This window comes from Scyliorhinus canicula, chromosome 9 (genome assembly GCF_902713615.1).
Source record: "Scyliorhinus canicula chromosome 9, sScyCan1.1, whole genome shotgun sequence".
Lineage (NCBI taxonomy): Eukaryota > Metazoa > Chordata > Chondrichthyes > Carcharhiniformes > Scyliorhinidae > Scyliorhinus > Scyliorhinus canicula.
The window spans coordinates 39,399,342-39,412,766 of record NC_052154.1 but is presented as its reverse complement, the minus strand read 5'-3'; the positions used below and the strand labels follow the sequence as shown (position 1 = coordinate 39,412,766).

The 13,425-nt window shown below is 41.8% G+C and overlaps 1 protein-coding gene across 4 annotated transcripts in view; it reads left to right on the top strand.

The window, feature by feature from the left end:
- Nucleotides 1-13,425, top strand: part of tdrd12 (tudor domain containing 12) — a 157,507-nt gene that overhangs the window by 31,318 nt on the left and 112,764 nt on the right. For 3 of the 4 annotated variants that reach the window (XM_038806557.1, XM_038806555.1, XM_038806554.1), the window contains exons 5-10: nucleotides 512-631; nucleotides 2,893-2,948; nucleotides 3,312-3,397; nucleotides 6,336-6,558; nucleotides 7,669-7,858; nucleotides 9,005-9,088. In XM_038806557.1, the coding sequence (XP_038662485.1) occupies nucleotides 512-631; nucleotides 2,893-2,948; nucleotides 3,312-3,397; nucleotides 6,336-6,558; nucleotides 7,669-7,858; nucleotides 9,005-9,088 (759 nt within the window). The remainder of the gene's footprint in view (nucleotides 1-511; nucleotides 632-2,892; nucleotides 2,949-3,311; nucleotides 3,398-6,335; nucleotides 6,559-7,668; nucleotides 7,859-9,004; nucleotides 9,089-13,425) is intronic. The other variant, XM_038806556.1, reaches the window with a different exon arrangement.

The following is a 13,425-nucleotide window of genomic DNA, read 5'->3' as shown; positions in this document are numbered from 1 at the left end:
CCTTTTCACCATGCTCACCACGAGGTTCCCATCCCCCGCGAGCCATGCTCTGCTCTTCCTTTGTTCTGTCTGTGAACACAGTACGCTCAGGGTCCTGCGGTCCACCCCCCTACCATCAGACCGGCCCTACTATCTATCCTATCTTAACTAATAATTCTAATTTTATCACATTCATTTATTCATTTCCTCATACTGTACACAATACATAGCAACTATACTTTCAGTCCCTTAATCCAAGTCATTTATATAAATGGTTAAAACGCTGAGGCCCCAGCACTGATTCCTGTGGCACAACATTTGTTACAACCTGCCAAACAGAAAAGACCCAACTCTCTTTTTGTTTCCTGTACATTACTTTATTTGCAATGTGTCTGTGTGTAGTATATATTTATATATGTGTGGCATTTTTTTCTCACAATTTGATGGCGAGCGTAGGCACAAGGGACCAAAGGGCCCTGTGTTGTAAAACTCTATAAGACTCTTATGACTCAACATCTATATTTCTGTTCAGTGTACGAAGAGCAGTTGATTCCTTTTGGAAGCTACCATACCGTGCTAAAAGGTTTTCATTGTTTGGCATACAGCCAATGACATTGCACATTGATGTTTGTGAAGAGAAAGCAAAAATTGGGTAAGTAAGAACGTTGCAAAATGTTAACTAACTTATCTATCTTTACATACAATTAAAATAACCTTTGTTAGTATAATGTAAAGCACACTCAAATTTACAGGTCTTGCAGATCAATTGTAGTAACCAGTTAATTAATCCTTTTTTAAAACCAAATAATGATCATTATCAAAAGATGCTTCTTTCCTGCATTTATTAATGGTTCAGTTTATTTCACTGATCACGTGCTCTCGTGACCTTCAAGGGTGCGCTATAGGTTCTGGAACATGTTAATAATGTTGTTGGATAACTTGGCTTGTGGATTTAAAGCCACTGCACAATGGCCCTGAAAGGAAGTGCCTCTAAATTGGAGCTTAATTATTGGTGTTGGATATTGCTCCTGGCTTGTTCCTCTTGTTATCACGACAATTTTCCAGGTCGTTGTGTCATTAAAAGAAGGAAGAAATAATCAAGAAAATAAAAGGAAACTGCAATTTTGAAATAAAATTAAGAACAAATCTGGAAATGGACAGATTAACCAGCATCTATACAGGCGAAGGACAGTTGGCACTTCAAATTTTTCACTTTCCCTCGTCTCTCTCCACCTCTCCACAAGAAGCAATAAGAATATGGTTTCAAACATAAAAGCAGAAATTAAATAATTCATAACATATCAAGATGATCTCTGCAGTTAATTTTTGAAATATCTTCAGTGCTTTTTTAAATTGGTGAGCTATGCTAGAAGCTTGGGGTAAAACATAGTTCAGGTCCATGATCTTTCAACTGAATTCAATTTTGATGAATTGTCCTTGAGCTGAAGCATTAACTCTGTTTCTCCCTTCACAGATGCTACCTGACTTGCTGAGAGTTTTCAGCATTTTCTGTTTCTATTTCAGATTATTAGCATCCGCAGTACTCTGTTTTTCAATTTAAAAACCCTGTTTTACTCTCTTTTCACTGCTTCCCAAGTGAAGAAAGCCATGCAGTTGTCTCTCAAATTGCAATTTAAAAAAGTTATTTTTATCCCATCCTTAAAGTTATAAAGCCAATGTGCAGATTGGATAGGGCAAGCCTTTAATCCATCTCATTGCTCATTCCAAAAAAAAAATTCAAATTCAAATTTAAGCCAATTCATGATCTCCACTAGAGAGAGATACAAGATCAAAGCTGACAAGAAAAGGCAAAGCACCTCAACGTGGGCTTGATCTGACGTTTGATCTTAGCCAAAAGGCCAAGAAGTGATTCAGTGTTAACATTTTGATCCCTGAGATAAGCAAACGCGTACCTTATGGGTCATCATGATTTGCTATTAAAGCAAGTGATTTCTGCTCTATGCTGTAGTCTGTTTCATGTCACCTCCTACCTTTGTTATTCAAAAGTTATTACATGGGTACATCATTAGTTCTCAAAGCATGCTGATATTTATTTTAAAGTTCTGTACCTCTACCCACCTCCCAAACCCATTCTCTATTGTCTTGTTCCCTAATCTATTGGTGTACCAGCATAGTCTCATTTTCAGCTGAGGAGTAACTATTGCGCTGTGGTCTGAGTTAACTGAGTAGTGCAGTGAGCACTATCTGATGTGTTCAGAAATGAGAGGTTGGTACCTTGATACCTTCAGCGAGTAGTTAATTATTTATATGATAGCTAGTGCTTTGGGCTAGATTGGTATTGCACATAGTGACATTAGAGACAGTAGGGGGCACTGAGAACACTAGGGCAATTTGGAGGAGCTGATGCTTTTGAAAGTAGGAGAAGTATTTTTTGGGTGATTTCCAGCTGACTGTAGCAAGAAAGATATCCTCAGTCATGATGTTTAACGTGTACTTCATGGTTTTGTTTCATTAAACCGTTGGCACTTGTGAACAATATTTTGTATTGATTTACTTCATTTCTTTGCTTCTCACCCTGCACCCACTCCTTGAAAGTAGGTCTGGAGTTGTGATTGAGTAAGAAATGGCAGCATGCTATCAGAAAAAAGCAGAGCTAATGGTTTTCCCAGACTTTATTCCTAAAAACGAATTGTATTCCCTTCTCAACGATTGGAGTGGATTTTCCAAATATGGAGCTACGTTCTCATTTTTAAACAGTATACTGCCATAATTTGACAATTGTTGAATGACTTTTATGGCATGTATTTGACATGTTTCTGGGACACAGTAGTTCTCACCAGTGAGTATTGTTGGAAATGGGGATTTTAAGATAAAACTTGTCCCATCTTTCTATATTTTGACTTATGGTTTAATTCTTGTTGTAGAAAATGCAAATTTCAATTTCTTTTACAGTCCAGCAGTAAAATGGGATAGTGCCGCAATACAATATTTCCAAAGAATATCTCTAGGTATGAGTTTTTTTCTTTAACCATTTAAAACCACGATCAAAAACACAAAGTCTTGGATGAAATGGAGTATATGTTGTCATTGAGTAAACTGATTAAAGTTTTTGTTTTGTATACGGGTGGGATTTTAAACCGTTATTACAAAATGTCCATTCTACCAAATATCAATAGCTTAATCGACAATAACTGAACATTTTTCAACTTTCAAATGTACTGTTAGGTCTTACTATGGAGCATAAATGACCTGAGTGTCATAGTAAATGTAGTTTTAAAGATTAACTATCGCTGTATAGCTCTGCAACGTGAATAGTTTAAAATCCTGATTAATGCTTTATGTGTGGGTTATTATTTTATTGTCTGTAACAGAATCTGAAGTTGTTGAAGCAAAATTACAGGGTGCTGCTGGGGATACCTTTGCAGTTCAATTATATCTCACTCTGAATGATGAAACGGTAAGTTGTTGATTTAAAGCAAATGGTTGTGCAAGATAAAAGTAGAATTACTCAATTAAAATAAAGAGTTGTGAGAAAACAGTTCATTATACATTATCTGTATTTTGATAATTTGAATAGTTAATTAACTTTTTCTGGAAATGATATAATCTTTATTAGTGCCACAAGTAGACTTACATTAACACTGCAATGAAGTTACTGTCGCCACCCTCTGGCGCCTGTTCAAAAACACTGAGGGAGAACGCAGAATGTCCAATTCACCTAACAGCACGTCTTTTGGGACTTGTGGGAGGTAACCGGAGCACCCGGAGGAAACCCATGCAGACACGGGGAGAACTGACAGTGACCCAAGTCGGGAATCAAACCCGGGTCCCTGGCGCTGTGCAGCAACAATGCTAACCACTGTGCTACCATGCTGCCCTTAATCACTTCAGCGAATACAGTCCCAATTCTTTGTCTGGTGCATTGGCCAACATGGTTTTGATGCAATTGTAGTGGACCTCGTAACTGCAAAACTTAAAGTACTCCCTGTCTGAAAGCATGGGGGCCCTGTCCCTAATGACTGTGATTCTGCAGCCAGCACAGAGTGTGAAATGGGACAAGAATTTGTTCATCTTCCCCTACAATAGCAAGTAGCCCAAGAAGGGCTCGCAGGTATATGAGTGCTCCCAGGAGAAAACTGAAAATGGCAATGCTGTTGTTGCACAGATCGTTTCAGTTATGCAGTCATTAAAAATGAGCAGTCGATTTCTTCTCTTGTCCTTACATGATGTAAATGGGTCACCAAGATGCATGAAAAGACTTAATGAGCAACTCTGTTTAAAAAGGAGGGAACAGCTGAGGCAAAACGGGCATTCTGCATTAACTACTCAAGATAATTTTGCTTGCTGAGTGGATTTTAAGCAACACCTTTGTAATTGTCAGTGCTAGTATAGGCAGCTGTCCAGGATAAGGGAACAAACATTGCGGGCTATATTTCAATTGAAAAGGCTAATTCAGCAGTGCATCCCTGTTATTTTAGTTGTTCAGTAACTGGAGATTGATTGTTTTAAGTCGACCTTGCCTAGAAAATAGACTTAAAAGGTAAGATATTTTCACTCTTGTAGAGGGCGATTCTCTGATATTGAGGCCAAGTGTTCGCGCCGTCGTGAACACCGTCGCGTTTCACGGCAGCGCAAACAGGGCCTGGGCACGACCTATTCTGGCCCCCATAGGGGAGGCCGGCCCGCCGGTTGGTGGGCCCCGATCGCGGGCCAGACCCCTTCGGAGCCCACCCCCCAAGTCTTCACGACGAGTGCCTGCCGGCAGTGACCAGGTGTGGACGCGCTGGCGGGACTGTCATTTATTTCGGAGGCTGCTCGGGCCGGAGAATCGCTGCTCACCGTTTGCGGCGGTTCTCCGAGCGGCTTGCGCGATTCTCACGGCGCTGGTTTCGGCGGGGGGGGGGGGGGGGGAGAATCGCGTGCAGGGGTTGGGGTGGCGTGGCACGATTCACCACAGTGCCCCGCCGATTCTCCCATCTGGCGTGGGGTGGGGGGAGAATACCACCCGTAATTCATTGGGATTATAGTGAAAAATCACACAAGTAATGTAATTTGGATAAAAAGTTTCAGAGTTGAGAAACCTGCCTTTCGTTTGGACAGCATAGACTATTGACTTATATAGCCAAGTCTAAGGGTCCTAAGCTAATTAAGTTTGAATGCCTCCATGTAGAATTTAATGCCCAAAGCATAAAACTGTTCAGGAATTGATGTGGCAGCAGGGTGAATGTTGATAAATCTAAGTTTCCATGAAAGCGGATTATTTTGGAAAATAATAATATCATAATCTTTGTTGTCACAAGTATGCAACACTGCAATAAAGTTACTGTGAAAAGCCCCTAGTCGCCACATTCTGGCGCCTGTTCGGGTACACGGAGGGAGAGTTCAGAATACTCAAATTACCTAACAGCACAAGGGACTGGTTTAGCACAGGGCTAAATCACTGGCTTTGAAAGCACACCAAGGCAGGCCAGCAGCACGGTTCAATTCCCGCACCAGCCTCCCAGAACAGGCGCCGGAATGTGGCGACTAGGGGCTTTTCACAGTAACTTCATTTGAAGCCTACTGGTGACAATAAGCAATTTTCATTTCATGTTCATTTCATTTGTGACTTGTGGGAAGAAACCGGAGCACCCGGGGGGAAACCCACACGACACAGGGAAAACGTGCAGACTCCGCACAGACAGTGACCCAAGCTGCGAATTGAACCTGAGACCGTGGTGCTGTGAATCAACAGTGCTAACCACTGTGCTACCGTGCAGCCCATAAGAGGTTAACTCTACATCTGAACTAGACTTGCAATGATCTAACTATTCTTGATAAGTGAAAGATGTGGCACTAATGTTCCTTTTCTTCACAAAATAAAAAGAAAATAAGCAAGCATTGGTTTGACTCATTGTCATTTTTCACATCATGCAATATATATAGTTTTCATGCTGTTGTGAAATTATTGCTTTAGAATGAAAGCTTCACAGTAACTCCCTGAATTTGTCATTTCCTTTAAAAAATAATTCCTTTTTATTGCACATGTGTTTTTCTTTGAGAGCAGAGAGAGTTGAGGTGATGGGTGGCATGGTGCTATTAGCGCTGATAGAGTGGAGGCGAGCTGATGGAGGTACTAGTTTCGATCATGGTAGAGAGATGCAAATACATCATAGTTTACATTAAATGGGAAATGCTGGCAAGCATGACCAAAATCTTGAAAACTGTGGACAAGAAGTGCATGCCAATGCAAGATTTTTTAACAATGAATCAAATTTCATTCCAAATATGTCCTTGATCATTTCTTGTAGAAGCATGTCTTTTTCATACTACTGTATTGTAACCTGAATTTATGATTAGGATTTTTTTCTAATTCAAATAATTTTTTGGACAAGATGTTAATTTTTCTTTTTAAGGTGTGTCTGAATGATGATTTAGTAGCAAAATTTTTTGCATGTTACATTTCACCAAAAAATCAAAATCTGGCAAAAAATCTGAAATCTTCATCAGAGGTCTCTTCAGTATCGTGCCAGAAAGAAGAAGCACCAGTTAAGAAGAACATTGGTCATGCAGCATTAGCTCTTTGGTCTGAAACTGTACAAGGGACTGCACTTACAATATTAAACCAAGGAAACGAAGGTGAGATCAGGCTCTTGACTGGGCCTATTGCTTTCTTGTTTTTCATATCTTCTGTCAAATTGTCACATTTCATCAGTTGTTAGCTTGCATAAGGCTGTATATTCTACTTGGTTATACTTTCGTCACTGGTCATTTTGGATGTGCAGTTTAATTTTGGATGTGATCTGCTTCCAGGTCATAACTTGTTTTTTTTTTTTTTAATCTTCCTCATCTTTCTCCCAGGCCCCCGCCCATTTCTTGCTTCAAGTCTTTAATTTGTGTGCCCCGCACAATCGGCTAACCCTTTGCTCCAAATAAAACAACCCCAGCTTCTCTAATGTAGCTAAAATCCCCTTTTCCCCAAAATCATTCTGGTAAATAATCTCTGCACTCTTGAGGACACTGGCTTCTGAAGTGTGGTGACCAGATCTAGATGTAATACTCTTAGACCTGACCAGAGCCTTGTGAAGGCTTAGCTTATAGAATCAGAGTAACTTAACCTGCTTTTGCATTCATTACCCCTAGTGAGTATATCTCTTGTCTCTAATGAAGTCCAAAATCCCAATGCTCCATTTGTTTAAGCTCATGAACCCACAGATCCCTATGTCTCAACACACTCTCTTTATAATTGTACCACTAAGCCTATATTGCCTCTCCCTATTCCTTCTGCCAAAATGCTTACCTCACACTTCTGTATTAAATTATTTTTGCCACTTGTTTCATTCATCTATGTCCTATTGCAGTCGACTTGGTTTTATTCTCGATTTGCCAGAACTTCACATTTAATAGCATTGGCAAATTTAGTATTCCAATGTCCATGTCACTCATCCTCCCATTATTTTGTGGATACCCTATTTATATAAGACAACATTTTATCTTTCAAATCAATATCCCAAAAACAGATTATCTGGCTGTTATATTGCTGTTTGTGGGAGTGTGGTGTGCATAAATTGTCTGCTGCATTTCCTGCATTACAATATTGACTATACTTGTTCTGTTGGTTGTAAAGTGCTTTGTGGCATCCTGTGGTCATGGAAGGCACTCTATAACTGTAAGTCTGTTTTTTAGTTTTGGAGTTCTATATTATGTTTACCTTCTTATTGTGAATTAAATATATTTGGACTTCTTAAGTATCTGTAGGCTCTGCTGGCCAAGAGGCAGTTTCTCAATGTCTACAATCTCGAGAAAACCTATCCTGCGAAAACTTGAATAAACAATGCAGCAAGACAACTGTATCAATATCCAGCAGCAAACCAGTGGAGTCAGTCAAAACGTTTTCCCCTTGTCCTTTGGAAAAACAATCAGATTGCAAGAAAACAAGGTACGTGTACATGCATTTCAATTGGCTTTCCTCTGCTAATAAGAATTGTTTATCAGCTATAGCTCTATAAAAAAATGTATTTTATTCATCCTATGGTACTGCTTACGGTAAAATAGAAGAAAAATAGAACAGTGACATTATCTTTTGGAAAACATAATGCATTACTCTGTTTCAGTCATTCTGTCAAATTGTTAAAGTTCCTGTGTTATTTTCAAGTGTGAGGAATTTGTATCAGTACAGTGGAAATGTACACATAGAACAAGGCAGAGTATTTATCATTATGGCAGGTATGCTAGATTTACACTCGCGTTTAATGAATATGTTAGCTACTATAAAAATATACTGAAGACACCCACCTCCATCTCTCTGCCACTTCCCCCATAAGATTACTCCAACATTTACCATCTCTGGTATCATCTCAGTAAATCTTGATTTCACCCTCTCCATCCTTCCTGAAGTAGCTGAACTATTGATTCATACAGGCTGGGCATTATATCTTTGCTTTGTGCTGTGCATCTTTTTTTAATAACTTTATCAACTTGTTCCCAAATATCTATGCTCTTATAGTTTTGCCATTTAGTGCAAATTTATCTTGTTTCTCCCAAAATGTATTGCTTCACAAGTTTTCATATTAAATTTAATCCGAATATTTATCTGCTTAATCTACTACATTCTCTGTCCTCCTTGAAGGTGTTTAATATCCCCTTTATCAGTCTTGTTTTTTTCCATTGGCACAGCACGGTGGCAGAATAGCTGGCACTGCTGCCTCTCAGAGCCAGGGATCCAGATTCAATTTCACCTTTGGGTGACTGTGTGGAATTTGTCTGTGTGGAGTTTGTATGTTCTCCCTGTGTCTGCGTAGATTTCCTCCAGGGACTCCAGTTTCCTCCCACAGTCCAAAGATGTGCAGGTTAGGTAGATTGGCCATGCTAAATTGCCCCTTGGTTAGGTGGGATTACGGAGATAGGGTGGGGGAGTGGGCATAGATAGGGATGCTCTTTCAGAGGGTCGCTGCGGAACTGATGGGCCGAATGGCCTGCACTGTAGGGATTCTATGATTCCATTTCCAGTTATCAGGGTATGAATTTAGGTGAATAGGCTGCCATGTATTCACTTCTCATCCTCGCCCTCTTTTTTTAAACTTAGGTTTTACTTCCATGGTGAAATGAGAAAGGACAAGAAAATCTCCACAGCTATGCAGAAATATGATGAAATACCAGCCTCAACAAGTTATGTTTTTATTCTACTTATTAATGTAATTGAAAATAAATATTTATGCAATAAAATACTATTTTCCAGGGCTAATACATGGTAAAATCTCACTAAAGTTATATTTAGACTATGGATAGTGTAATTCATCTTCATTTAAAATTTGCCAATTGATTCTGGGATGGCCAAGGAAGTTTTTCCAATAAGTCGCTAATCTGATCCTAGCTCTGTGCTGAAAACACTCTGCCAGCAGAAAGGTTGTTTTAATTGGGTTCAGTGCACTGAAGTTAAGGAGAGGAAAATTGGCTGGGATTCCTACTCCTGAAAGCGGTGTAGCAGTTCCTGTGCATGTGTTGACATTGTGAGAGGATCAGAATTGTGTAAATGCTGTGTTTAAGTAGCCTGGCAACACTCTGAAAACATGCATGAATGCTAAGGAAATGGAGAGTGAGCAACAACCAACTTGTATGAAATGCAAACTTAACAAGGAGCCCATATGTTTGGAATGCAAGGAAATAAATTGATGAGAGAAAGAGCAAAATGCCTTCTTCACGAGCACCACTACTCCATAGTAAAATATTGTGGTCATGTAAGACGATAGTTTGTGCTGTGGGGGTCAATTTTCTGTTCGGCATCGCCTCATGTGGCTCAGATAGGAATCGGGGGGGGGGGGGGGGTGCACAAAGCGGGCTGGTTTAGCACAGTGGGCTAAAAGCTGGCTTGTAATGCAGAACAAGGCCAGCATCGCGGGTTCCCATACCGGCTTCTCTGAACAGGTGCCGGAATGTGGCGACTAGGGGCTTTTCACAGTAACTTCATTGAAGCCTACTTGTGACAATAAGCATTATTATTATTATAGTGACAAACCCTGGGGCCAGAGGTCTCGGTGTTATAGGTGAAGTTTCGCATCATCCAGACTGAGCAGCCATCGCTTCAAATCAGCTTTTAAAGCCTGGCAGTTGTATGCTTTAAGTCCGTCTTCAGGTCAGTATCACTGACAATTGCTGGGCTACTGCTTCCACTCTTTTTGTGTAGCTTCATGATTCCAATTTTTATTTTGGAAAGTCTGCTAGGAAACCATGGAGCTACCTTAAGGTCAAAAGAGTGCTCTTGGTTAAATAGCTGCTTGAAAAATGTGATGTGAATGCCTGTAATTTTAGAACCAATTGAATGCTCTGTATGGTGTGGTGAGGGTGGGGAAATTGGGAGGGGTTTGTGAGGGGTGTAGGAGACGGCTTTTAAGGTTTAGTACCTAATTTCTCAAAATTAACTTTTGAATTTAAGGCATATGCCGTCTATCCTCCATCCTCTGGCTTGTCCTCCTCAGGCTCGTTTCAGCACCTTACTCTCTAGGTTACTGGCTACAAACAGATCCTGGAACAAGTTGGTGTTGTGGAAGCCCTCTTCTGACCCTTGGATGGCAAATTTTATTTTCTGCAGTTTGAGAAATTCTGGCAGGTTGGACAGCCAGTCTGCAACCTAGGGTGGTGCGGCCAACCGGCAGCCGAGCAGGATTCTCCAGTGGCCTATCAGGGAGGCAAAGGCGAAGGCATCGGCCCCCTCCCCATGCTAGTCTGAGACTCTGAAGAATGCCATTTTTGGATATTGCTCCACCCTCATTCTCACAGCTCTGGACATGGCCTCAAAAAAGACTGGCAAGTCTGGCAGGCCCAGAACATGTGGATGTGGTTGGCTGGGCCTCACTGGCATCTTTCACACTTGCCCTCGACCTCCAGAGAGAAGCTACTCATTTGGGTTCTGGTTGGGTGCGCTCTGTGCACCACCTTAGTTACGTTAGGCTGAGCCCTGTGCACATAGAGGTGGAGTTGGCCCTGTGCAGTGATTCGATCCAGAGACCTCTCCTATTTCTATGCCTAATTCCTCCTCCCATTTTTCCTTGTCTTGCCCAGGGGGAGCATATCTCCTCCCATAGTTGCTCGTACTGGTCCCCACAGTTTCCCTTCTCTAGGTCACCTGTGTCCAGCAGTTCTTCGACAAATGTAGGTCCTGGTATCTGGGAGTACGTTATCCTTTTCTCTACCTGACTTGTCGGGTTCCATTTGTGGATCCGTATCCATTTGTGGGCTATTTAGATCCCCAGGTAGTGGAATTTGGTCTGGGCTTTTGCTCAATGTGTAACCCGAGAAGGCTGTGAACTCCTTTAGAGTTTCATTATCCTTTCTGTGCTGGCCCGGAGGGGCAGGTCATCTGCGTAGAGTGAAACTCCATGCTCTCTGTCTCTGCTTTGGATAGCCTCTCCACCCCTTCACTGTTTTGAGGTCGATCTGCAGTGGCTCGATTGGCAGAGCCACCAGCGGCGGGGATAGCGGGCATCCCTGCCTTGTGCCTCTGTGCAGCGGGAAGTATTCAGAGCTGGTGGTGTTTGTCTGCACGTACGCTCGCCCTGGGAGCACTGTACAGCAGTTTCATCCAATAGGTGAACCCTGGCCCGAATCCAAACCCTTCCATTACCTCATGGAGGTACTTCCACTTGATTGGATTGGATTTGTTTTATTTTCACATGTACCGAGGTACAGTGAAAGTATTTTTTTGTGTACAGTCCCGACAGATCATTCCATACGGGAAAAAAAACATAGGGCATACATAAATACACAGTGTAAATACACAGACACAGGCATCGGGTGAAGCATACAGGGGTGCAGTACTAGAACAAAGAAAATTACAGCACAGGAACAGGCCCTTCGGCCCTCCCAGTCTGCGCCGATCCAGATCCTTTATCGAAACCTGTCGCCTATTTTCCAAGGATCTACTTCCCTCTGTTCCCCACCCATTCATATATCTGTCTAGATGCATCTTAAATGATGTTATCGTGCCTGCCTCTATCACCTCCGCTGGCAAAGCATTCCAGGCACCCACCACCCTCTGTGTAAAAAAAGATGTCCACGCACATCTCCCTTAAACTTTCCCCCTCTCACCTTGAAATCGTGAATCCTTGTAATTGACACCCCCACTCTTGGAAAAAGCTTGTTGCTATCCACCTGGTCCATACCCCTCTCAATTTTGTATCAGTCAGATTCCTCCTCAACTTCCGTCTTTCCAACGAAAACTATCCTAATCTACTCAACCTTTCTTCATAGCTAGCACTCTCCATACCAGGCATCATCCTGGTGAACCTCCTCTGCACCCTCTCGAAAGCATCTACATCCTTCTGGTAATGTGGCGACCAGAACTGCACGCAGTATTCCAAATGTGGTCGAACCAAAGTCCTATACAACTGTAACATGACCTGCTGACTCTTGTACTCAATACCCCGTCCGATGAAGGCAAGCATGCTGTATGCCTTCTTGACCACTATCTACCTGCGCAGCCACCTTCAGGGCACAATGGACCTGAACTCCCAGATCTCTCTCTCCATCAATTTTCCCCAGGACTCTTCCATTGACCGTATAGTCCGCTCTTGAATTGGATCTTCCAAAATGCATCACCTCGCATTTGCCTGGATTGAACTCCATCTGCCATTTCTCTGCCCAACTCTCCAATCTATCTATATTTTGCTGTATTCTCTGACAGTCCGCCTCACTATCTGCAACTCCACCAATCTTAGTATCATCTACAAATTTGCTCATCAGACCACTTATACCTTCGTCCAGATCATTTATGTATATCACAAACAACAGTGGTCCGAGCACGGATCCCTGTGGAACACCACTAGTCACCTTTCTCCATTTTGAGACACTCCTTTCCACCACTACTCTGTCTTCTGTTGCCCAGCCAGTTCTTTATCCATCTAGCTAGTACACCCTGAACCCCATGCAACTTCACTTTTTCCATCAGTCTGCCATGGGAAACTTTATCAAACTCCTTACTGAGATCCATGTATATGACATCTACAGCCCTTCCCTCATCAATTAACTTTGTCACTTCCTCAAAGAATTCTATTAGTTCTGTAAGACATGACCTTCCCTGATCAAAACCATGCTGCCTATCACTGATAAGTCTATTTTCTTCCAAATGTGAATAGATCCCATCCCTCAGTATCTTCTCCAACTGTTTGCCTACCATTGACGTCAAACTCACAGGTCTATAATTCCCTGGATTATCCCAGCTACCCTTCTTAAACAAGGGGACAACATTAGCGATTCTAATGGACCTCAGTAAGGAGTTTGATGAAGTTTCCCATGGCAGATTGATGGAAAAAGTGAAGTCACATTACCAGAAGGACCTCCAGGACCTCACCCGTGTTTGGGGATGCTGCAAAGATATCTGTTAAGGCCCCAGCTATTTTGTCCCTCGCTTCCCTCAGTAACCTGGGATAGATACCATTCGGACCTGGGGACTTGTCCACCTTAATGCCTTTTAGAATACCCAAAACTTCCCCCTTCCTTATGCCGACTTGA